We start from the raw sequence: 26,026 nt of genomic DNA on the forward strand, positions 1-26,026 counted from the left end.
AAGAGCAAGAGAGCACATCAGGGTCTGGAAGGAGCAGTAACAGATGAAGGATCATGGATGTGCTGCTTCACTGGAGGGGCAGTGAGACTGAGAACCCCAACACAGCCACAAGCAGGATGTAAACACCAGGATGGGAGAAGTATTTACAAACTGTGGGGAAATACAATGGTTTAAAAAACCTTGCTTAATAGGTTTGCTGCTTCATATACCCTACCAGGAAGCTCTGTCTTCTGCAGAAGATAATCTGCTTGAGCACGATAATGGAACAGCTCTAAGCAGCACAAAAATCTGTGGAGTGAATACGTCCCCTCCACCTACCCCCACCAGAATAACTGCTGGTTAAAAATAGGAAAGGTGTGGGCATTGCAACAGAGAGCTTTGTAGAGCTTGTGAGTAATGTCAGGGCTGCTAGGGAACTGCAAACAAACTGAGGTGGCTTCATCAGATGCCACCCAGTATAACTGAAGTTACACAAAGGAGTGTAGGATAATGATAAGGTAACTCACTCTTAGTAAGCTGAGACTCCTTTACTACAAACAGAGACAGTGGCTGCCTTGAAAATGAAGATCTGCCCAACTATTAACATCAAATGGAAAACTTGCAGCCTTACAGACACACTGATTTAGGTCAAGGAGAGGAATCCTACTTAGAGGCAGGTCAGGCCCGGGTAGAAATTAAAAGCCAAGCAATATAGAAACTTGGAGAAGTGCTAAAACAAATTCACTGATCTCTAGAGTATTAGGAAAAGTGCAAGCCTTTGAAATCAGATAGCAGCAAGTGCCTGCCCCAGTTCATATAAAACAGCCACAGAACAACCCCAAATGCAAATTTATCCTGTATCTGACTCTGGATTCATGAGCCTTCTTATGGAACTAATGAATATGACAAACTGACTAAAAGCATGTAGGAATAGATTAATTACATCCATAGTTAATGCTTGCCCCAGAACCTTTAAAAAGTAGTCCTGGGACTATTAAAGCAAAACTATTCCCCTTCACTATTCCCCTAATCTTTGAGGAAATGCAGCTCTTTCAAGACACCTTAAAGCCCCAGTTGTTGAAGGGAATTCAGGAACACTGCTGTGTCTAATTACAAGGGTTTCTCTTAAGTTCACACACTATTTTTGTTACTGGCTAATTGAGATTCATCACTTGAGCAGTTCTCCAATACTTTATGAAATTCAAGGTAACTGATGAACTTAGATACATGCTGCACCTTCCAGTCAGGAAGCAAACTTGAACTCCATCTGGGAGAGCAGGGGAAGGAGAAATGCCACTAAATGCTAATGTTAGTTGCTATCCAACCCAAGGAGTCAGTCTCTGGAAGGAAAAAAAAAAACCTGTGTATGTTTAGATTTCTAGTGCATCAGTTAATATCTAAAAGCTTAAAGTGTTGATGGTGAAACATCAACACCAGTGCCAAGTTTGAAATGAATACCAATTTAGGCCAGCAAGCAATGAGAAGGACTAAAATTCAGAATCAACCATCAAAAGCCATCACTGACCATGGCTAAACAAGTAACCTGTGAGCAGTAAAACAACTTCAAAACATTATGAATCAACAAAGGAAACTAAATGTGACAGAAGGCTCTCGAGGTACTTTAAAATTAGAAACCGGTTTTCAACATTAATGAGCACGGTTGTGTTTGTGCAGAAGCTCCTCCAACAGAATCACCTGCCCCAGATGGGGTTGGATGAATGGGTTTGTGATTTCCTGAAGGGCCACCATCATCTGAGCTGTTTGGCCACAAATCTCAAAAGTTGCTGCTCGCTTTATAGCCCAGCACAAGCCTCTCCTCGTTCCTTCAAAAATCAGCAGCTTCTGAGTGAACACTGATCTACCTCTTGATTCTCTTCTCCAGACAGCCTCTGCTCCAGAGGAGTAAAAACTTGATATACTTTCTACATGTTATTTCTGTTTCTGTATCTATATAACATATGACATATATTTAAAAATACCAGACTATAAAAATAAATGCTTCCAGCAACCTCCCTCAGATTTCTGTATTCTTTGAAAGGAAGAACAACATTTCAGCTTTAAAATCTCCCAGGCTTGGCACTGTTTGTAACAACGTTTGACTGAGGACCAAGATCTGTTTCCATTCTGCAAACCCAGCAGATAAACAACTGCCCTGGGCTGTCCAGGACTGTCAGCAGTGCTGCCACCACACTCAGCAAAAACCACCTTGGGATCTGCAGAATCAGACCATTTCCCCACGCCATGGGAAATTCTGCCTCTCACTTTTGTGTTTCTGTAACATGCCCTTGGTTTCTATTATTCTAAAAGCATCTTTTTACTTTAAAGGAACCTCTGACATTCTCTGAATCTTGCCTGAATTCAAATTAGACTTGAGAAAAATAAGATCTATATAAAGAAAAGTGACATATACTACTAGTAAGACATCAATAATTTTTTTTTAAATTGTAGTTCAGCACCCTATTTTTCAAATTTTAGCACATGATAAATAGTACTGCAAGGCTTAGGTAATTCACAGCACACATCCAGATAATTTAATCTATTATTTCTACTTCAGATGATATCAATCTTGTAATTTCACATTCTTTTAGTGAGTTCTTTTCAGATCTCTCTCTATTCCTTTGATGGGTGATGGAGAAATCCATATGTGCAGATCCATATGGCAAAGAACTTTCCAAGCCAAACACAAGAACAGCAGCTTCTAGGAGAGGGTGGCTTGCCAAGACAAACAAGTTCTGCCAACATTTTAACACCACAGAAGGTCAGTCAGGTTATAATTAAACCTAATTACCATTCTCAAGAATTGCAACATCTTTTCACTTGAAGTCACCTAATACTCAGAAAAGGATGAATTTTTATTCTAGCTTTCCCAAGAAATGCAGCAATGAGACAATACAATATTCCCTTTAAATCTGAATCATCACTTACCATCATAAAGAAACAAGGCACGTCATCATTAAAAGGAAGAGATTTGAGCACTTTATTTAGCCACTAATACTTCCTCTCTCCTGCCTTCCCCTATTCCTCTGCAGTAATTGTACAGGGTTTTTTTCTCTTCTGTTCAGTACCACTCTGGGGTTTTTCCATTATTTCACTTTCTTTTTTCCCTTTTCAGAGTTTTATAACCTTTCTGCTTCAGCTCCCTACTTTTAATCCTCTCTGTATCTTCAGATCTTCCTGTCTGCTCCGTGGGTAAGATGAGGATCTGACAGCAGTGACTTTTCTCTACCAACTGCTGCCTTGGAAGAGAACTGTGCTGGGAACCACCTGAACTCATCTCACCGAGGAAAAGATGAGATAAAAATTGGTGAAGCAAAGACTTTTTTTTCTCTCCCCCTTTCCTTTTCACACAGGCCAAGAGAAAGTGGGTGGGGGGGGTGAAACAGGAGACATTTGGCTGCTTTTCCTCCATCAGGAGTGCAAACCTGCTCATGCTCGGCCTGGTCTTGTTCAAATGAGCAAGGAGCTGAAAATCCTGGGCTGTCCAAGTCACCCAGCTCACAGGGGAGACCCTCCAGCTCCTCATGTACAGTAGCTGTGTGCTGCAGTCTGAGCTGGCATCAGCTGCTGTTGCATGTGGCCATGTCATGTGCATGGTGAAAAAAGCATCTCCCAGCTAGGATGGCCTTCCAGTAAAATGATAATTTGATCCCTCTGGAGACTGGAAAGCATCGTTTGTTTTTAGACTCAAATAACAAAACTGGAACACTGGACGACCTGCTCAGCCTGTGGCACACTGTGCCAGCAGGGAGGACTGCAGCAGAGGGGGCACAGCTGGCAGGGCTGCCAGAGAGAGCCAGAGCCTCAATGCAGCCCTTGGAATGCAGCTCCAGCGCTGCAGGGCTGCTCTGAAAGCAGCAGGAAGAGCAGGATGCAGGGAGCAGCCCTGCCCTGCACACTGGGTGCCTTATTCCCTCCCGTCAATGCTCTCTTCATGAACTCCCCTCGACTGACAGCATGAGGCAGAGCTTTGTGAAAGTCACCTCGTGCCTCCTACAGCTGGGCTCTCCTGCTGCAAACAGCCCCCCAATTAATAAAGATGACTGTTTCAGTTATCATATGCTACATCGAGTTCCACCTGTCCTGCAGGAGATTAACACTGCATCAGGGAGTTCAGATGCCACTTCACTTACCAACACTTATGTCATGTAATATAAAATGAAATAAAAGGCTTTTATTGTAGGTGGGGCAAAACACAAATCCACAGCACTCTTTTGTTTACTTCCAATTATATTAATCTCTTGCATCTATATGATTTACTTACCCACAGATTATTCATGTCTGTAGCCCTGCAAATGCACATAGACTGAAATCCTTCATCCACTGAATATGCTGGAGAGCTTGCAATGTGTTTCCAGAACCTGGATTTTTGTTTCCCTTCCCCAGCTAGTATATTACTTCTCAGATTCCTTTAAATCCAGTTGTTTCTTTTGCAGTCTTACTGGGCTGGAAAAAGGTCTGAGGTGTCAGAGGACTAAGCTGTTTTTCTGTAACTTACAATGGTGCAAGATGGTCCTGGCACAGTTGGGGCTAGAATGGTGACTATTGCCTGTGTTTGCTTGGCAGTTCAACATCTTACAACTATCCCTGTTAAGTCGACAAAATTCAGATTGTCTGTTTCTGAAATAATCCCTCACAACCTATTGCTGCATATACAGCCCATAGACCCTGTATTACAAGACCAAATGACAGAGCTGCTTTTCTATTTCAAGGTAATTTGGTACAGGTTAAGTGAAACTCTTGAATCAAATTAGTTCAAATATTAATTTGAATGTAATTTCATATTCTCCCACGTAACAAGACAAAAATGAATACAGGTAGAAGTGGAATAACAAGCAAAACCTCACAGCTTGTTCCTTTACTTTCCAAACCTGAAATCCATTATCTGGAGATCCACCACTTAGAGAGCACACACACCAGAGAACAGGCTGAGCAGATGGTTCAAAGCTAACTGTCAATCCATTTGCAGTTCAAAACAGCGGTGAACTACTCCAGCTGTTTTCCAGATCAAAAATATTATTGTCATTTTGCTATCGCTGCATGCTGAGGGTTATGTAACAAAAATGCACATGTCCCTCTGCCTGGAATGCAATTAATTTCCTCCCTTCCCACTGCGAGTGGTAAATAACAATTCAGACAGTCTGGATGCTTCAGTTTTGGGCACAGGGAGGGATGCAACCCTGGAATTATTCCATCTGGTAACCCTCTATTTGTAACATGCCAGTCTTCTGGAGGTCTTACAGCCAGGGTGTATTTTGCAGTTTGGAAAAAAAAATAAACATTATCTTCCTGTTTATACACGGCCTCTTACTGTCTGTGGGGTACCCCGAGTGCTTCACTGCAGTTCTTCAGTTTAACCACAGACTCTGCTTTGTGCTGGAATTTTAAGTCTTCTAATAAGTGTGCTAACTGGATGAAGTAATTGCTTCCAATCAGAAATCAGCCACTATACTTGCTGTGCACTTTGGTATGCAAAAATCAGGCATTGTACACTTAAATACTCTAAAATAGTGGCAAAATCCTGTCTCAATCTACAAATATCCAAACATTCTGCAGGTGGTTAAATTCAGACTCCATAATGCTTAACCACTCCATGGAATTTGCTTATATAAAGAGAACAACTGGAAGTCCTCTGCCTAGAACAGCACACTCAAGAAACAAAACTCATTTGCTCAATGCAATCTTTTTGGCACTGTGCCTTTCATCTCTGTAAGTGCAGCTACGCCTGTGATATTTATGCAACAACCAGAAGATCTTCAGGACAGGAGCTGCCCTTCTACAAAATGCTTGCACCATACTTAACCTCTCTCTGTTGTTGAAATACAATGGGGTGATCAACTGTCCTCCAGGGTGTCAACTGAGATGAAACATTAACTTAGTACTTAACTGCAGCCAATTTCCTTTAACGTGTTATTGCTTGGTACAGCTTGTTCTGGGTTACTGGTTTACAGCTTACCTCTGTAGGCAGCACCTGCAGTGGTTTTACTGTTCTTACCTGGTTAAATAGGCCAGGGCCCGCTCAGATCCCGATGGCTTTTTGGGCTCCACCTTTTTAATGGGGATTCCAGCTTCCCTCATCAGCTGTTTCTCCTTCTTCTTGCGCTCTTTTTTTAATTTTCTTTCCAGTTTTCTCTTTTCCTCTGGAGTAAGTTCTTCCTCTTCTTCTGCAATAAGCTCTTCCTCTTCTTTTGTAGCCTGAAATAATTAACACTTAAATGAAGTGTTTACCTTTCTATAGGAAAGTGAACAAAATATGCATAAATGTAATTAAAGGGCACAGGTAATACTCAAAACCAGAAGGTTTAGGTTTCATATTTGTACTGTTCACTGTACTTCCATCACCTCTCTGCTTTGCCCAATTCCCAGAACTGCAAATGCTGCACTCAGAGAGATCTGTCAAACTGCCCTCTACAGATGCTGCTGCTGCTCTGAGCACTACTGGAACCCGAGCACCTTCCAGCTATGTATTAAACATAATTTCTAACATTTCTTGCTGTTTGTTCTCCCACACTCAGACCTGAGGAGGGTGTGTGAACAGCAGAGGCTGTTTCACAGAGGATGGAGGGTTTGGATGTTTATTCAGCATACACACATTTCAGTGGGAGCAGTAGGGTTTCCTTAAGATCCTCAGTTTGTGTTTGTTGTGTAACCACACACTTCCCTGGACTGAGAAAACCTCTGTGTGCCATGCAGAGGCTTCCTCTCGATTATGCCAAGGGCAAAGATGTGACAACCATCACCTTCATCCAAGACCTCTTGGAGATCCTTTAGCAATCTCGAGGAAACATATGGACAATCTTCAATAAACACATACAGATACATACCTCACAAAGGCTGACATTTCTTTAAGGTTGCAGACAGAACAGTTAATTATTCACATCTGAAACCATATTACCATAAATATATGCATCAGCATATCCCAAATGAAAATAAATATTTCACGTACAGATGAAGAGCTTAAAATAGTTTATCTGACTATAAACACTGAGTTTATCCTGGAATATCCAGTGTGAGATCACGTTGTGTAGAAGTAAAATGCTGTTCTGTAGCAAGACAGGATTCACTCCAGGCACTCCTAGATGTGTGAGGGAGGTACTTGCCAGGCAAGGTCCTTTGCTAGAGCCTGGGACATCCATGGATGGGTGAGAAAAAATACTCTTCCTCCTCTCTCTGCTCCTCCCTCACCTGTTCAAAAAACCTGTAACTGAAACCTGAAGGCACAAGATCAACTGCTTTATGGCAAGATTGGTTAGAACCACTGTGTAAGTTCACAAGTTCTTAGTGTTACATTCCTTTGTGTCAGTCGAGTGTTTTCACACTCAAATCCAGACAGAGAGCTAAATAAGGTTATTCTTCCTGACATTCGACCAAAGAATGTTAAAAAGACAATACCTGAACACAATCTTAGTTGCCAAAGACACCTGCTGGGCTCTAAACATTTGTTCAGTGTCAATTCACCTATCATCTGAGCTTACTCTGACTCATCTTTTCAACTTGGTATTTTCACAGACTGAAGAAAGGTTAATGAAGCAGAAATCAGAACAAATGGAACTAGGACACTAAAGTGGAGTTGCTTTTTCTTGTTTAAAATACTTTTTAGCTACTTTTATGAAAAAGCCAGCATTCATTGCAAACACATGCAAAAAAAGCAACATATGTTGCATTTGTATGGAAGACATTCTGTAGTTCATGCTGAGAACAAAATAATATTTAGGGTGAAGGTAGAATTGGATTGTTACACAGGAAACAACGTTTTCATTTGAAAAGCCACCCTGGTACTTACTAAAATAACAATCCAGCCACACAAAGCCCTGGAAAACACTGAGGGTGGTCATTTATAAAGTGTTTGTAAAAGATTACTACAGCAGCTGTCCAACAGACGACACACTACAGTTAATCTTCTTTTAAAAATAATGTAATGAATTTGTTTACTTTTCTGTGAGCCATGAAGCTTTCAAATAAAGTGACTGTGGCACATCATTAGAGCCAGCCTGATAAAGAGGCCTCTGCCTCTTCATACTTACAGTAAATGCATATCTCAGTAACTCCCCTTCCCCCCACATTCCTCGCATTATCAAAAAGCTTTTTATCCTTCTCCCTGACCGCTCCATTAAAAACAAAACAAGTTGCTCCCTCCCTGTAAGTCCCAACGTAAATACCGAGCCCTAACAACATTTGTTTCCAGCATGGATGGCCCGTAGGCTGTCTGACACAAGAGTATTGTTCTCCTGCAGGGCTGTCCTGGCAGGAAAGAGTCGGGATTTACAGCTGGAGGTACCTTCTGCTGGCCCACAGCATCACCCAGGGAAAGCTGGATACGTCAGGCTTCTGCCTTGGACTCCCAGCACATGTACTGACACAGTCCTTACAACAGCTCAAACACCTTCTCTAGTTCCAAATATACTTTTATCCAACCATGTTGATTTGGTTAATTTAGTAGGACGGGCCACAATCTGTCCTAGACTGGCTTTTAACTTGAAAACCTCAGGTTTTATGTGTTTCAGAAAATGCCTACATTTGGTGGTATAGTCCCCACTGAAGCTGAGGGTGATTTTATCACAATTTGTATTAAAAAACCCCCTTCCTCCAAACCTGGGACTTGAAAGAAAAAAAACCAAGCCTCCCACTGCAGTTTAAGTCCTAGCAGTATTTATTATTTATTAATCTGTTGATGCACCTCTCCTTTCCTTAAATCAACAGCCTTAGTTTTTAATTTTGTTTTCTCAAAACCAGTGGTGTGACTGTTCTTCTGGAAGATGTTTGTGACCCATTTGGATTAAGAGTTTTAGTGTTATATCATTATTTAAACTAAAAAAAAAAAGCCCAACCAACAGGACTTCATTGTTTTGAGGTCATAAATATTCCAGGTTGTCTCCTCCTATATTTATAAAGTGACATCACAATTTGTAGCACTACAATTTAGCCTTAACTACAACATTGTAAAGTCCCTATTTGAGCATGTGAGACACTTGTTTATTGACATGATAAATTTAAACCACATGCACACAGAAAAACACAACACTTGCTTATTTGCAAAGCCTGCTGAGAGCTACCACACCACCTTGGGTTGTGGGCTTATTAGATCTCAATCTAAACAAGGTCAGGCCAGGTCAGCACACTTGAATGAATGACATTCAGAGGAGAGGCAGTGTTTTCTTGTGATTAAAGAGGTGGGAGTCTTCCACTTGGAAACTTTCCAGAAGGCCTGAAAAGGTGCTAAAAGGGATATTGCCACTGGATGCCATTTTTTTGAGCAAAAGCCAGACCCCCAAATCTTTCACACTTACACTCATAAAAGCCCATGTCAACTTTACATGGGCAGGAAGATGTGAGCTCAGGCTCCTTCGAGCAAATTCCCAAAGTTTGTATCATACCCCATCCATCTCCAGGCAAAGTGCTGTGAGTGCCAATACAGTGCCTTTCACCAGTGCCAGTCTCCAACCTTCTGAACTGCGTGTAAATATAGCAATATGCTCTAAATAGTCCAAGACATCTGACTCAAAATAGCTGGAGGCTTCAGCTGTGGCAGTTTTAGATACCATTTAAAGTTTTCCATCATTCTTTGTAATCTGGAAATATTGCACAAATTTGAAACATTTTATGAATGATCTTCAGAAGTGAGCTTACGATCATAAATGGGGAGCCAGCTCACACAGAAGGGAAGCTTTTAATAGTATAAAGCAGCCCTGCTAAGCAATACAGAACAGAGGAAAAATAACTAGAACTGCAAGAGAAACCAGCAAAAAAGATGCTCAGGTTCTCTTGAAGATATCTGACCCTTTTTTTCTGCTGCAACAAGAGTGGCAGAACCAAACAGGTGCAGTTTTTGAGGGTAGCTTTTGTATCTGCATAAAAGCTTGTACTGCCAGGGGACTATGAACTGCAGTAGCTGAGCAAGCAGCACCAAGAGGGGAATAACTGCACTAATAACAGCACACTAATTGTGTTGTGCTTCCATAGAGCACTAAGTGCATTTTTAAATTTGTTTCCAGTCCTTGACAGACTCACACTTAAGCAGAACTGAAGACATCTCCTAAAGACTTCTGTTCCTCCTCCGCACTCGTCACTGCTTCAAAATTCCACGTTTGCATCCCTAGTTGTCCATTGCCAGCACAGAATAATGTTGAGAGAGTCAGAAACTCTGAGGAATTGCCACAATGAACAGAATACTCATCTATTAAATTTTGCCTTTGGGATTCGTCTCTGTAGGTCTGAACTTCCTGCCTGATCAGGGTTTTGGCTTTGCTGCCAAACCTATAGAAGGAACCACAGAGCAAGCCACAACACCAAATTCATTATTTATTAGAACCAGTGAATCCAGCTCCTGCAACACCAATACACTTTTATCCTTTTCCCCCAGTGCAGCACCACAAGTCTGTACAACAGCAAGGCAAGCAACAGCAGAAACTCAAAGGAATAAATAAATGACAAACATATAAAAAGAGCACCACATTTTTGAACTCCAGAGAGTTCAAAATGGAGGGGAAATGGATTATATGGCTTATTTCATAGTAGGAGCATTGTATCGCCTTGTTTGTTCATGAAGCTCATGTTATTTCATAACTTTTTACATGGAAAAATGTCAAAAGGGGCTTTGTTCACTGACCAAGAGCTACTGACACATCACGTAATGGCCTCTGCTTAGGAGTAGCCTTTTGCCCCCCAAATGCCCCGTGAACGGTATCAGCATGCAAAACGTCCTGTTTCTGCCTCACACAATACATATGAACCCAGATAAATAACTGGCCATCTGCCAGCCTAAAAACAAAAAGCGGAATCTATAAACACAGTTCAAAACCCACAGAGAAGAAAGGCTGGCAGACCCTTAGACACAAGGTTTGTAAAAGAAAGATTGACAAATGATTTACTATCCAAGGCTGGCCAAAGAGCTGTGCTACAAGTACAGCTAGAGCATTTGCATAGAACAGTTCATGGCCATAATGAATTTAAATAATTATTTTCTATCATTCAGCATCCTATGAAAAGAAGAAGTATGACCAGAGAGGGCATATGAAATTTCATTACCATGCAGAAAGCAAATTTTAAATGAAAAGCAACATGTAGAGGTACTCTTTAAATAATGTCTGTGGTGCTTACAGAGGAAGACCTTTTAGAAGTTATATACTGCTCAAAGAAAAAGATAAAATTTTTCATAAAAGCTAAGTGGTTTTAGAATTTCAACTCCTTGCAAGAAAAACACTGGCAACAATTTATATTAAGCTGATTTGGAAAGCTTTCTGTAGATTCAACCCAGGCAGAGAAGCCTCAAACAAGTTCTGCAGGAAACCAGATTTAAGTAAGAACAGCATTTTTATCTTTCTGCTCCAGGAAAGGATTCTTTTTGTGGTCATGTAAATGTTGTTGGTTTTTGTTGTTTAAAAAGCCTCCTTGTGTATACAGCTATTGTATCTCAGGAACACAAGTGATCAGGTAGCACCCTAAATTTGCAGCTGTAATTTAGAATAGATGCAGCTTGATGAGCTTGAAATGTGGTTTAATTTACAACTGTGTGATCTTTGCAGTCTCAGATTTACAGCCAATTGTAAAGAACACATAAAATGTTATCATTAGCAACTGCTGAATAAGAAGGAATTGAACAATTTACTAAATTACATGAAAGCATTTACAGGCACACAGAATACACAACGTAAAGAATGCAGCTTGTTGAATTCCACTTTACAGACTGTTACTCCTATAAAGTACATACTCCTGTGCTGTGGCAGATTAAGTTCTAAGGCATAAATTAGGATCGTATTGTATTTCTCATTTTTCTCCACCAGCATCACAGCCCTGAGTACCACAGAAATACTTGAGACAACTGCAAGCTTGGGGAATGCAGTTTTGCTTCATTTGCAACTACAGTAGGGCCACGAATTTGCACATATTTGTTGAAGGATTTAGCTTACTCCCCTACTCTTAATTAAACCATGTTAACCAATCCGGAGAACATGGAACTAAAAAAAAAAAAAAAAAAAAGGAACCCCCTTGGAAATCATTTGTATCCACATCCCTGTGGCTTACACACATCCCTTTTAAACCCCTCCCCAGAAACGCAGAGGAATTTTAATAGAAGGAGCACGAGACTGTCGCAGCACTCGGCGCTTCCATTGCCACCAAAGTCGCCTCCTTTAGTGGTGCTGACAATTTCTCCCGAGGCTTAAAAAGGCTTCGGGCTGCGAGAGGAGGTAGAAGCAGAGCAGAGGCTGTTTTGAAATCCTTGCTGGAGAATTAGAAAAAAAATAAATAAACCAACCCCAAACCACGAGCTCGATCTCCTCCAATGAAAGAGGTACCACAGGGTGTAGGCAGGTTGCCAGGCGAGCTCGGCAGCGTGACCGCACTGCATTGAGTTTCTTTAATGAAAGCCAGGAAAGAACACATTACACAGTGTTTCTTCTGAGAGCCAGCGAGCCTCCAGTGATTGAAATCAATAAAAACAGTCGGCAAGGGGCCCAGTGGGGGAAGAGAGAAATCTCCACTACAGCATTCAGTTTGCTTTCCACTTTCTCCCTCCCCCTCTAAAGTTAAACTCCGAAGATCACCATGACAAGCTACTTCGCTTCCAGCGCTGGGAAGACACTGGTGGGGATTTAAAGGAAGCGAGCGCTTTCCTTCGCCTGCCTGCCTTTGCTCTCCCCCCAGCGCAAAGGAAATGAAAGGCTTGTTTGGAATTTGAATCCCGCCTGGAAAAAACTTCATTGGACAAGTGCATCGTTCTGCATTTCAGGAAAGGGATGGATTTTACGGTCAGAGAATGCTAAAAGGTGAGAGGGGGAAGAAAAGCAGGAATCTGATCCAGCCGGAGCCCAAGAACAGGGTAGGATGTCCAAGCCGGCAGAGGGGACCTCCGGAGCTGCGGGAAGGACTGCGAGCAAGTGCCTGAGATCATCCGCATCCTAAGGCACCTGGAACGCTGGGAACACGTGACGGACACGCCGGCCCAGGTAAGCAGAACCTGCTTTTGACAATCCTCTGTCCCGGTCCAAAAGCCGAGAGACCCTTCTGCTCCAGCCTGCGCAGTCTGCCCCATGCCCGCCCTCGTTAACCTCGGGCGGCTTAACGCTAAGCTTGTCCCGTCTGAGAACCGTGTCAGGCCACTAATCCTCACTGAACTATAAACCGTGCACAAAAGCCCTTTGTTTACCCGTTTTGTGTTGAATTTGCGAGCTGACAAGGTAAGACAGGGCCACTGCACAAGTCCAGCCCTCCCAGGAGCTCCCGCTCCACGCGGGCCCGCTCGGAGCAAGGGAACACGGCTGACACCGCACGCTGGAGGCTGCCTGCGATCTGAGAGAGCGCCACTAATGGGTTTCTAATATGGTCCATATTTATCTATTTTATTTATGTATTTCAATCACCATAGCAGCCACATACAGAACATACTTGCACCGAGTTCCATGTGCTGCTCTGCACCACAACTCACATGCACGGGGGCGGCTAGGCTGATTGTTTTGTCAAAAAGAGCTTTGCAATTAGTTGTTAACAGAGCCAAGGGGGATTTCTGGCACGTTGTGTAGGAATGACCAACACAGGTTTATGCAGCACGTGTGTATTTGCCGTTACCCTCCTGCAAACAGGCTTTATCCCCAACAAACATGGGCAAGGCACAGATAACAGCTGTAGATCACAACGTTGTTCTCAAGATTTTGGCCAATTTCAGATGATTTATGTAGACCTCAGTGAGACATGGAGAGTGAAATCAAAGCCTGCCTTCTGCAAGGCAAGCAGAAATGATGATAGCTACATCTCTTCTCCAGCAGAGGCAGGAATTCACTGGGACAGATAATAAATAGATGCCTGTGGAGCAAGAGCAACAATGCTTGTCCCCCTGATGCTGGTCATCATTAGATGTTGACAGCAACACACATGCTCACTGCTGGAGAGAGCTGGGGAGGGATTGGATGCCTCCACTTCCACTTAAATGTTTCGGCACCTCTTTATCCCCAGCCTGTAGGGTACAAAGTCTGGCTGGCTCTGAAGGTACAGAGAAGAAACTTCCCAGCATCTCCTCCAGCTCAGTACCAGCAGACAGAATGCATGAATTTAGTACAGCAAGTGCAGATGTGCATCTGCAGGTGCAGTGTTGCTCTTTCCTTGGAAAACACACACTTTTAAAGGGTCATTTTGTTATTTTCACATCACACAGAAATGGATGACTCACCCACTCAAAGAATGACCTGGAGAACACCCCCATGACCAAAAGTAAAGGGCATAAGTTGAAGCATGAACTATTCTAATAAAGCTATGAAAATAGCTGAGGCAGTATTTAAATTGTAAGAAGTTTCTAGACGAATTTATTAATCCAGTTTTGAACTTTTCACACAAAGCAATCGCAAAATTATAGCCAAAGGTGTAATTAAAGAGCAATAATGTACAACAAAAAAGCAAAGTTATGATTCATAATAGAATAGGACTCTATATACATACCCACAGACCCACAATTCATTTTGCAGAATCAGTTCTCCGTTTTGCCTCCCCTGCAAAGATCCTTTGCAGAAATGACAGCACCTTCATAGCTCAGGAATCACAACAATCATTCCCACACCAATCAACAAGTCTGCTTTGCTCTGCTCTTGGAGCTAAATTTATCCTTATGCAGAGGAACTCATTAAAGTCTTTATTTAACATTTCAGACACTGAAAGCTTAGGTAGGACTTACACAACACATATCACTTGTACTGACATTCTCAGGCTCAAGTGATATTCCTCCCTATTACTCCCTCAGCAAAAAAATATATATATTATGTTTAAAGCGTGGAATATTTTTGTTCATAGTGATGCATTTTTCAGAAGCCAAGTGGCACAAGTGTCCACTCGTAACAGAATATGTTCTTTTCAAGCACACAATGTAAGAAACAAATGCATTTTCTCAATCAGAAGCTGTGATCAAATACAGATATCCTAGCAGTCATACCAGGGTTTTTCAGTCATGTCAATGTTACTAAAGCAGATTCTGTGCACAGTGACCTATCCTTCAGACTCTCCCTTTGGAGTACGGAGATCTGGAAGAATCCCATCTTGCTTTGCTAAGTTAGGTCCAACAAAAAAGAACTATTGGGAAGCAATTTGTCATATTTCTACCAGTCTTGGAGGTCCCATAACATCAGGAGTACTTTGTCCTCAACAATGAAACACACCATCATCATAATCAAGAGTTCCTCATAGTTCCTGCCAGTTGTCCTTACAGCAATGCTTGTTGGCAAAAGAGCTGTTTGAAAACAGTCCATAAGGTTTTGAAACAGTCAGCAAAGCAGATGAAAGTATTTTAAAGGTGGAAGGACAAACATTTTGTTTCAATCTCCCCCCATGTAAGTCTTTATGAAGAAAAAGATCTGGGATTATGCAAAACAAGTTGAATGCCCATCCAAAAAATACTGAAATTCAACAGTAAAGGTGCCAACACCAGAGTCTGCTGAACACCTGCATAGCCTGTGTTAGGTGAAACAATATTCATGCCTGCACTGGCGGAAAAAGAGTTGCCATCCCTTTCAAAGAACATGATCTGACACTTCTTGAATATGGTAAAGCTTCAAGGTGTTTCCTTTCCTATTTATACCAGTGGTTCATGTTCACAGTGCTGGATTCACTCAGCTGAGTATATTTAGTTTGCTCAGTCTCAAATTGACAGCTTCTCTGTAATGTACCCATTCTGACTTAAAAATGGAACATAATTAACATGCAGCTGGAGAAGGCACATTTTTGCCATTTATGGGAAAGACTAGTGAAGCTGAAGACTAAATATTAAATAGAAAATAAATGGTTATTGATCCCTAGAAAAGGTGGCTTTCCTTACAATCCGAACGGGATTTCTTATATCTGACTTAGCAAAGACATTTTTGTTAGAAACAGCAAGGTCATCAAAGCCCATAAAAAACTTCATACCTCCTTACCAACGAGTTGTCACCTTCTTCAGCTGCAGAGTTAACAGGATATATAGCTACAGGGAATGAATGTCCTGGGATATATATAGACACTGTACTCTGAAACACCACGTATCTTCCCAGATCTCAACTTTTATTCATTAATTCCTTATTAAGTAAAACCAGCACCATTTGTAGTCAGCTATACTAAGATCTTCTTCAAAACCTAGCTAAGTATTCCAGAATGGGCTTCATCCATACCTACATTTATATACCCTCAGCTGCACACGCACGTGTAGGCAGGAACACGCAACTTCCAATTTGTGATGAACAAGACCCCAGAGAAGACACTCCAAAAAACAGAGTGGGCAGGATTCATTTCTTTAGCAGAATGTGATCATTTCATGATTCAATCACCCTAAAATAGACACCCACAGCAGCCCTTGGAACACGAGCAGCGCCTCAGCTGTCCTGCACCTCCATCCTGAGCACAAGGGTATCAACAACCTCGGCTCATGTCTTGCCACTTGGTTTGCTTTACAATGGGATAAATGGTTTTGGAGACAGAGAACTGGACCCTCAGTTTGGTTGGGAAAAGAGAGACATCTTAACACAAAATAAGGAAGAAATGTAATGGGCATTACTGATTTTTGCATTTGACTTCCTGCCTAGTGATAACCAGAGATGGATGATTAAGACTGTGACAATTAATTTCTGTGAAATGATTCTTCTTCTAAATATATATAATTTCCAGTAATATACAGAACCAGTATACTGAATTTGGTAATGTTTAGAGAAACAAGTACAATAAAGCTTTACTGTAAAACTCAGGCACAGTTCAATTGCCACTGAACATCCTGTTTTAAGAAGTTCTTTCTCAAGAAGAATGATAAAAGAGGAATGTTTTTAAGAGCTGGCATGAATTACACAATCTAACTTTCCTCCAGGTCTGCCTGCTGCTCTTCAAATCCCCATGAGCAAGTGCAAGTGGTACTTAACATGACTGGTAGGGAGAAAGCATTTGAATTTGTTTCTGAGTTTGAAATGGTCTCCTGGAAGTTCCTTACAAAAATTCCATCCATAATTTCAGCATTTTGAAGGTCTCTGAAAATAAAGTGCAATCCATTCCAAAATCCTATTTATTCAGCAACGCTCTACATGTTCTTGTGAGCTTTCTGGTAACTACACATCTATGATACCAACTTTTAAGCTCTCCAAATTTATCACACAGTTGAAAATACTGAAATGACATTTGGTTTTTACAGCATCAGGTGTGCCTTCATTATGCATTTGGGAGGTAGAGCAGAAAATTGAAAAACAATCATGATTTAAGAAGCTAAATTAAAACCTGTTGACTGTTCAGTAAAAATGCTCCATAAAACCTGTTTGTATTCCAACAGACCACACTGAAAGGTATCACTGTAAAAGCAGCACAAAACAAGGTGGTGGTGGTGGTTGTTATTTTGGAATTAAGGCATCTAGCAAGTTATCTTAGAACAAAATTGTATTAAAGTACCTTAAGCATATGTACTAAACAAATACTAGAATTTACATGGATTGAGCCAAAGCTTTTCCTGCTGAAGGTACACTTTACATCTGTGATCAACCAGGTATAAAGACAACGGGAAACAGCAGCTGCCCACATAATTTTAAAGTTAAGTACAAAATGGAGAGGGTAACTACAGATGGGATAATATGTGAAGTACAAGAAAGCCTGGACCCACCCACTAACGGGAGGATTAAGTTTATCACATACCTGTTCTGTTACTGTGTAATTTTGCAGGGATCAAAAGAAAGTTTTAAGATAGGAACAACAAGGAACTTCTTCATGGTATCCAGGGCAGCACAGGACTGGAGATGGTCATTAGAAAATGCAGATGGTCAAAGGTAAATGTTTGAGTTGTTAGTGAACCAAGAGTCAGCATTTCCATGGTGCATAGTGATAATGGCTACAGTGGGATTAGATGGCAGAGCTTTGAAAGTGAAGTAGTTTATGCCTGGCAGAAAAAAAAGAGGGCAAAGGAAGAGAGAGATTTACAGCAAATGGAAGGTCCATCTCAAGGGAAATCCTGATCTTCAAAACAAAATTTTAAAAAAAATTAACTAGTCTGGAAAAAAGCCAAGATGTCAGAATTCTTTGTTGAATGGCAACAGAAAAGCTTCGTATTTCTTTTTGTAAATGCAAACAACAAAACATACTTTGAAACAGAAAAATTAAACTCCAATCAAAATGAAAATACGGGTTCTACCTTAATGAGAGACATTCCATTATTATGAATGTGAAATGAGCAAGCAGGTATGATACTTTTCTGTTGAAGAATAAATTAAAAGGCAATATGTTTCCTAAAACAGGTTAAGGAAAATTGCAATCTCCGAGGAAAAAAAAAAAAATCAAGTTTGACAAAGAAATTTCCTCATCTTTTTTTTTTTTTTTAACTTTATTTAAAAATTAATACTTTCCCTTGGAATACAGGGAGTTAAAATTGTACTGGAAGGTCATAAGGTAGAAAATGGAGATACGATCTCCTGCCAAGGATGCAGGAAGCATGGTTACTGAATTGTAAAGTCAAGGAGAACAGGGAACACTGGAAAAGTTAGGGAAGCCAGGAAAATCAGAACCTGTTTTTCTATCAAGATAGCAAAGACAAAACATTGCACTTCCTGCATAGACTCTTCCAGATTCACTGAGTGAACTCGTCAGTTATTTAAGGCTTTCCTAACATCTGTCATTGACCCTTAAAAACTTTTGGCTCCAAAAATTCCAACGCAGTTTTGAAGCACTGACTTACTTCCCACTGTACATGCCCAACCAGGCATCCAGGAACATTCAGAGGTGACATTCATGGCACATTCCAACTTCCAAGTTACAGAAAGTTGTCACAGCCACATCTATGTAATTTAAGTACTTGATGACTTAAATCTGCCATACCTTATGAACAACAGGAATAGAAAATCTGAAATAAATACATGAAGTGCATGAAACAGGGCCAGCAGCAAGGCCAGGAGAGATTAAGGTTGTGCAGAATGATGAGAGACCCAGGCCCCACAGCTTCCACACAATGCAAAGCTGAGCTTAGCCACCAAAGGAATTCTGCAGGAGACAAACAGTGAGCAAAGCTGCAAGTAGTAGGTAACAAAGTTTGCATAACATTTTTCAGCTCCCAGCTTGGAGTTATTTTAGGGCATCTGAGAGTTTAGAAAGGTACCATACCATGGTTTAACTACTGTAATTAACATAACTAACAGTTCTGGTCTATGCTTTCTGATGTTTAGGTGCATGATTCAATTCCAGTTGCATTTAGGGCTTCTAAATTTCAAGTGTTTTTAAGCATCAGCAGAACATTCTATTACTGCATTGCTGGGCTAGGTTTGGCCAAGGGTGAGATGTTGTGGTTAGCAATATCTAATGACTAATTTGAGATGCAATTTCATCATTACTTCAAGGATTTCTGCTGCTCTAAAGAAGGCACTGGGAATTATTCTAACAGCCAGCCCAAAGAAGAACAGTGATACATACTGAGAATTCAAACAGCATGCAAAATGGAGAGAAATGCATAAACTCTGCATACAGGAGGCCCTCACTGGCAAAATATATAGAATGTTCTTAAGCTGACAGTTTTATAACTCTAAATGGTTTTGCAAATGAAATCCAAACAAAAGAGCAGAGATGTACTCTAAATCACTCAGCAATTGCTGCTTAGAAAAACCAGCAACCACTAACTCCTGCAAACAAAAACAGTTGCCTTAAGAAAGCTTAATGAATGGAAAAGATGTCAGAGTTTTTGTTGTTCTTCTTTCAGCTTTATTTTTCTATATTCCTGAATCTATACACATAATGATTCAGTTCACCCTGACAAATACTGTATAACCGACTATCAATCACATCAACTTTTTATATGTTGAGAGCAGTCAGATACCAAGTGATAAAGTGAGTTCAGGCAGAGGGCATATGTTAAGCAGCTGTGAGTCCTTTACTCTGTCTGTAACCTAAAAGCTTAATGTCATTACACAGAGCTCTGATTTCTTCCTTGCCTGCCTTACACTAGAATACCCATATTATATGGAATAGAGATTATTAACTTAATGGAAGAAATACAGCCACATAGTGACTGCAGCAGAACAAACAGTATGCTTATAAATTAGATGGAGCATATTCTGCTTGCAGTGAAAGATTACACAACCAAATACTTCTGTTTAGGCTCCAAAGAAAGCTTTACACTTACGAATAAAAATCTCAAGTAATAGTTTTAGCAACAGTTTAAACCTGGGTAAGTCAGTACTGCTGCCAAAAGAGACACTCTCCATTTTGTCCCACCTCTTCTCCCACCCTGGCACAAGTGTTTGCACAGTTTTGTAAACCCATTTGGGTGAAAATTACCTCTCTGTCCCTTCACAAAGGCTACTTTAATACCAAATCAGTTTGTTAATTTGATTCACTGTGAACATTTCTGCCAGCAAAAAGAGGAGGTGATAGAAAGGTGCAAGAAAGTGCAGGTGCAGCTTGTGGGATCCCATTTTTTGTACCCTCTGCCTAAAGACACCATTCCTTAAAAAAACTTAAGTGTAAAATACGTAATGTTGCTATATGTATCCTACCTTTTACATACAGGGGTGATGAACTGTAGCTTGTCAACTCTCAAATTACCACAGATCATTTGGTATTTGTTGCTCTTTAGTAGCATCATGCATTGCTGTTTTGGGCTTTCAGTTATTTCCCTCTAAATTCAAAATGATGGTAAAGGTCTAGTAAAGGCAGGAAGCGTAATTTTTGCTTCCAAGGGCCTGAACTCAGGTGTTTCATATTATTTAAGAAAAGCATAATTTTGATTTCTTGCAGACACAAGTAAATTTTTTAAATGGCAACAGACAACCAGTACAGCAATTAATACAGGTCTTAAGTGTACAGGACTCACATTTCCACAACGCTGAGAGTATTTGTATAAAAGGGAAGTTCCCCTTTTGTTCTTCATCCTCTCAAGTGAACTGCTGGTTCAATTAGTTTCTGCTTTGGCTGCTGTTCTCTGGCTGCTGGAGCTGTGACTCCCTCAACTGCAGCGTTTCACTGTCCAGCACAGACACTGATTTCCTGCCCATCAGAAACTCTTGAGGCACAGCCAGGGAACAAACAGGCAGCTGCCACTGGAGCTGTCAAGGCTTTGTAGCCATTTCAAGGTGTAACTCCAGTGAGAAGATGCTGGTCTGCTTCCTGCAGTGCCAAATGAGCAACAAGATCCCCTTCACTCACTACCTATCCATCGGTGGTCAACAAACACATCAGAAACAAGTCCTCTGTGGCAGAAACTCATGGGTTTGCTTGCTCATTCAAGTGGGTAATGGTAGCAGTCAATTATTGAACTGCTCCAGCAGTTTAACAGATGATGACTGAGCTCAAAATGAAATTTTACTTGTATCATTTTACTAATTAAACAAACAAATGCTGCCATCTAATAATAACTCATACCCATAACTTCATTAAGATACCTAATGTAATAAAGAACATAGGTTATCTTCATATACTGTACAAATCCAAATATATTGCAAGATGTGGTCGAGGCAGTTAAAGAACAGCAAGTGTTGCCATCCTCTGTCCTTCCCTTGGCGTTTCCTTTCGGACTTGCATCACATCTGAAGACACCACTCAGTTCAGCAATGACTCAAAGCAAATTCCCCGTTAGGAATTAAGCTCTAGCAACCTTTAGAAAAGGTTCACGATTCTGTAAACAGAACATCCAATAATCACCCAAGTCTGTAAGCTCACAGCGGGCACACACTGTGATAGGAGACAGCCCCAGCAGAACAGAGCAGAGCAATTGTAAAAATCAACTGACAGTTTGAAATCTTAACTGCCAAAACATGGAAAAATGTCTCTGACATGCCTGTGTGTCTCTGAGTCCACTCCTCTTATTGGCTAATTAGTAGGAAATCTTACACTACCAGTGTGAAAAAGGAGTTCACAGTTTCTACTTCCAGGACAGGAAGAGGAATGGTATCTAATACCAATGATTCAAACAGTGCCAGGATCTTGAAGCACAGCCATTGAGTTAGAAGTTAATCAGACACCTAAATTGAGAATTTCCACTTGGGAACTGTGTTTATTTAGTGTCAGGACAGACTGTTCTGCTTTCTGAACCCGCATACATAGAAACATGTTTATCTCAAATTCAAACTAATGTTGAACTATCAGGTTATATTTTTGCCAAATATATATAGGTAATTTAGAAGTACTTCAGCCAATCAGTGTATCTACAGAAGAAGTAAGGACTTAAATTTGACACACTGGTGTAACTTTCTCAAAAGGGTAAAAAAAAAAAAAAAAAAAAGAGACTGTGTGAACTTCCAGTTTAGCTGTTTTATGAAGACCTAAAAAAATAAAAATTAAACATTTGTCTGACTTATTTTCATTGAAAGGGTCTTTTATTTTGACCACAGTACTTAGGGCCATCGGTGCAGAAGTAATGACACAGAGAAGTGTTCAGGTATAAAATGTGTAATTCTTCAAATATTACATTAATTTGTTTTCTAAACCTAAAGCAGTATTTGATCAGTTGAACAAATACTTGAAATGCATTTGGCTAGTTATCTATTTAGAAAGAGAACAAATTTATTTAAAAGGATTTCTTTTACCCTTTGGTCACCACAGAACAGAAGTTAGATTGAGCTCACAGGATTTTAGGATATTTTTTTTTTAACCTGGTCTCAGATTAGACCCCTCTTAGGAGGTTATTGCTGTCAAGACACCAGTGATAATGGGAAATGTTTTAGAAATAGGAGTGCTTTAACAGGAGAAGACATACATGCTCTAAGAACTGATAATGCAAAACACTCTTCATTTACCACTTAAATAAGCAGGGCTGGTTTAGGACATCTACATCACCGGACCATTGAGGTAAAAGGAACAGACTTTTGACAGTAGGAACACTCATATTAAAATCTGTGCAAAATTTCTGACTTAACTACAAAAGACAAAGCCTGAAGAAGTGAAAAGTGTAGTCATATCAAGGTTTGTTTTCAGTTTAAAACTGGCACATGATCAAAAGACTTGAGACACAGTTGTTGCTTGCAAATGGATAATTAGCCTGAAACACTTCCTAAGCTGATCAGCCAATAAATTTACTAGAAATAAAAGCAAAAAATATCTAATACAGCTCCTCTTACAAGCAACTGTCAAGGGTATTTTAGGCATTTTTATCTATTCAAAGAGTACATCTACAGCCAAACTGCCTGTATATCTTTCCTTTTTAAATAAAAGAACTACTTTACATCCAGATTGGGAGGTGTCAGAAACATAACCCATATAAAAGAGCACACAGACCTCTAAAGGCTTCAGAAATCCTTCACCCCTAGTAAAAGCCTTGTATCTTCCATTACTTTCCTTTCAGCTTCTTAGATTAAGGTTTGTATTTGGATTTCAGTTCAAATTAGGCTTAATGTTCCTGGTACTGTCACAATGTCAAACATTTATAATTTTCCTCATTCTGTCCAAAATCTTTTAAATCATCTGTCTTCCTTGCAAAGCTGCAGTAGGACACCAACTGCAGGTTCTCTGAAATACTTCTGAAGTTACACTGAGGGAGATGCCATTTGTGAATTCTGCTGGAGCATATGTTCAGTATATAAAGTTATTTACGTGCTGTACAATAAATAACCCAGCAACATAAGCTTTCAACACATTTGGAAGTAAAGTCATAAAAACAGTCTTGTTTTGGCCAAAGTGCAAAAATTTATTCGCAACAAATGTTGCAAATAGGAAGCCACAAAATCCACTACAAAGACAGACAATTCCGTAGCATTTTTGTGGCTCTTCCTCCAGAGTGATTATCAGAATTTTTAAAACCAGGCCATATAATACCTGACCTGCTGGGTCATCAGGGGCTTTTTTTGTATCTGTGTCCTCATGGCACGTGCTCAGCTGTAGATGACAACCAGCAGCATGAGGAGTAAGCCACAGCAGCACTTCTGGGCCTTCATTAACACAGAATCCAGGGTACAAAGGGCTCCACAGCAAGCGGAGAAGAAAATGGATTTATGGTATCAGTACAGGCAATACATTTTAAAGAGCTGTAGGGACTCCACAGTAATTAAGAACTTCTTGGGATAATCGTTCACAGAGTATCTGGCTTGTGGTGACTCCCAGGCAGGGATCTTGCAGAAATGAGTAATTAGAATCTATTACAGTAAGATTAAGATGTCTTTGCCTGAACAAGCATTGGGTATAGCATCATCCTTCAGGAAGAATGATGGGTGAAGGTGTTAGCTGCACTCCCACCAGTTCTTCTGGAAGCTCTTAGGTGGAGACACTTCTGACAAAGCTGCAAAATTCATTTAATGCTCATGGGGACCCTCTGGGTTACACACACACGTGTCCACTTGGTTGTGCAGCTGGTTGGTTATTTCAGGAGCACGTTGGGCAGGGCAGGTACCACCTTGGGTGGGAAGATCTCCAGGGTTAGTGACAGGAACACTGCCCCTGGGACATGATGGAGCACTGGGCTTGTCCGTGTCTGTCACTACCAGCAGTACTGGACAGTTTTGGAGCACTGGGTGTCACCAACTGTGTGGTTTGATGCCACAATTTTGTATGATGCCTGGATCATTTGAGGAGCTTCTGGTGTAAGATGCCAGCTGGATCACTGGCTTAGGCTTTCCATTTCAGTTTACTGAAGAAAGCGATCTTCAGTCACATTCCCTCCTGCCCAGTGTTTGAGTGAAATGAATTGAAGAGGGGGAAGGACTAAAAATACATGGAAAACTTGTAATGATAAGTCAGTTCTGAATGCTCATAGAGCTCACATGGCTAACATGAAATCCCTCACAGCTGTGAGTAATTAAAAACTGTAACTCAACAGATAAAAAGTGTTTGTAGGCAAAACCACAACTGGATCCTCCCTTGCAGCAAAACTGTCTAGTAAGGTCTGGACTTCTATATTTGCTGATATTATATCTGAAGGCATCTCGGTTCAAATGGTTTCCTGATCAAAGATAACATATGGCACCAGAAAGAAACGAGTCTCTCCATGGCTGCAGACTCACACCACCTTCAGCACTGAATCACACCACAATCTTTAAACTGGAATGTTACTGAAATGCCAAATCTAATGCAGATAGCAACACTAAACTTACTGTGCTGTGCCCAAAAACTGCAAGAAATCAAACAAAAGAATTCAGAAGCTCTACAAAGAGGATCTGTGAAGGGCACTTTACCCTGGGACCAGTTACGGTTCCAGTCTGGAAGTTCAGAAAAGAAAGGAAACATTAGCATTTTTGTACTCCAAGAAACAAGGGGGAAACAAAAATCTTTGAATACAACTCTCTTTCTCAGCATCAGATTCATTATACCAATTCATCACAAACCTGTGTATTTCTGGTTACTCAAACACTTGTGGGCTAATATAGGGGGGAAAAAATCACTAAAAAAGTCAGAGTTCATCCCTACTGTTCTTAAAATGTGGATGACCCAATGTAATAATTTGAATTTTTTCATTTAGAATGGTATCTCTCATATAGTTTGTTCCTTCTGCCCTGATTTACAGTATAAACTCCCCAAATTATAAAAATACATTTCTATTTTAGCCTTTTTGGGTTTGCTATATTTTTTATTACTTTATCAGGCCTTAAAACCTACAAATGCCTCTCTCTGACTTAAAGAAGAAAATACTCTCTTGTGTACACATGCAAAAAGAACATTTAGTATTCAATCCTTTTAGCTGCAAAATCAAATGTCCAAAATCAATGGAACACAAAGAGGAATCAACATCAGACACATATTTCAAACACATTACGCAAGTGATTAAAGAAAAAAGGGAAGAAGTCTAAAATAAACCTACTTGCATAACAGCCTGTGCACAACCCCTTGAGACTTTAGAGCAGGATAAATATGTTTCAGACGGTGCCACTAATGTGACGTTTTAATGGTGTGAGAACGATAAACAAAACTTCTTAGAGATAGATAATAAATGATGAAAGACTGTGATACAGTTTAAAGGCCCAAATAAACAAATATGCATTGATCTTTTTCTGCCAAGAGTGGACATCACACCAAACCTGGTGATGGATGCAAGAGAGTTGAGAATGTTGTCACTTTTTCTGGACAATGAAGCAAAACCACAGAAACCAGCACGAGAAGCAGCTAAGTTTAGCCACCACATTTGGCTACATATATTTATATCCTATAAATACATGGGCAGCATCTA

The 26,026-nt window shown here is 40.4% G+C and overlaps 2 protein-coding genes across 2 annotated transcripts in view; one reads left to right on the plus strand and one right to left on the minus strand.

Annotated features, from left to right (window-relative positions):
* The window catches only part of CHLSN (cholesin), a 120,509-nt gene that overhangs the window by 18,679 nt on the left and 75,804 nt on the right, over positions 1-26,026 (minus strand). The window contains exon 3 of the mRNA XM_082292051.1: positions 5,972-6,171. Coding sequence (XP_082148177.1) covers positions 5,972-6,171 — 200 coding nt within the window. The remainder of the gene's footprint in view (positions 1-5,971; positions 6,172-26,026) is intronic.
* The window catches only part of GPR146 (G protein-coupled receptor 146), a 45,666-nt gene continuing 32,047 nt past the window's right edge, over positions 12,408-26,026 (plus strand). The window contains exon 1 of the mRNA XM_082292354.1: positions 12,408-12,920. The gene's annotated coding sequence lies outside the window, so the exon portion shown is untranslated. The remainder of the gene's footprint in view (positions 12,921-26,026) is intronic.

The sequence above is a fragment of the Coloeus monedula genome (genome assembly GCF_965178545.1).
Source record: "Coloeus monedula genome assembly, chromosome: 16".
NCBI classification, from domain to species: Eukaryota; Metazoa; Chordata; class Aves; order Passeriformes; family Corvidae; genus Coloeus; species Coloeus monedula.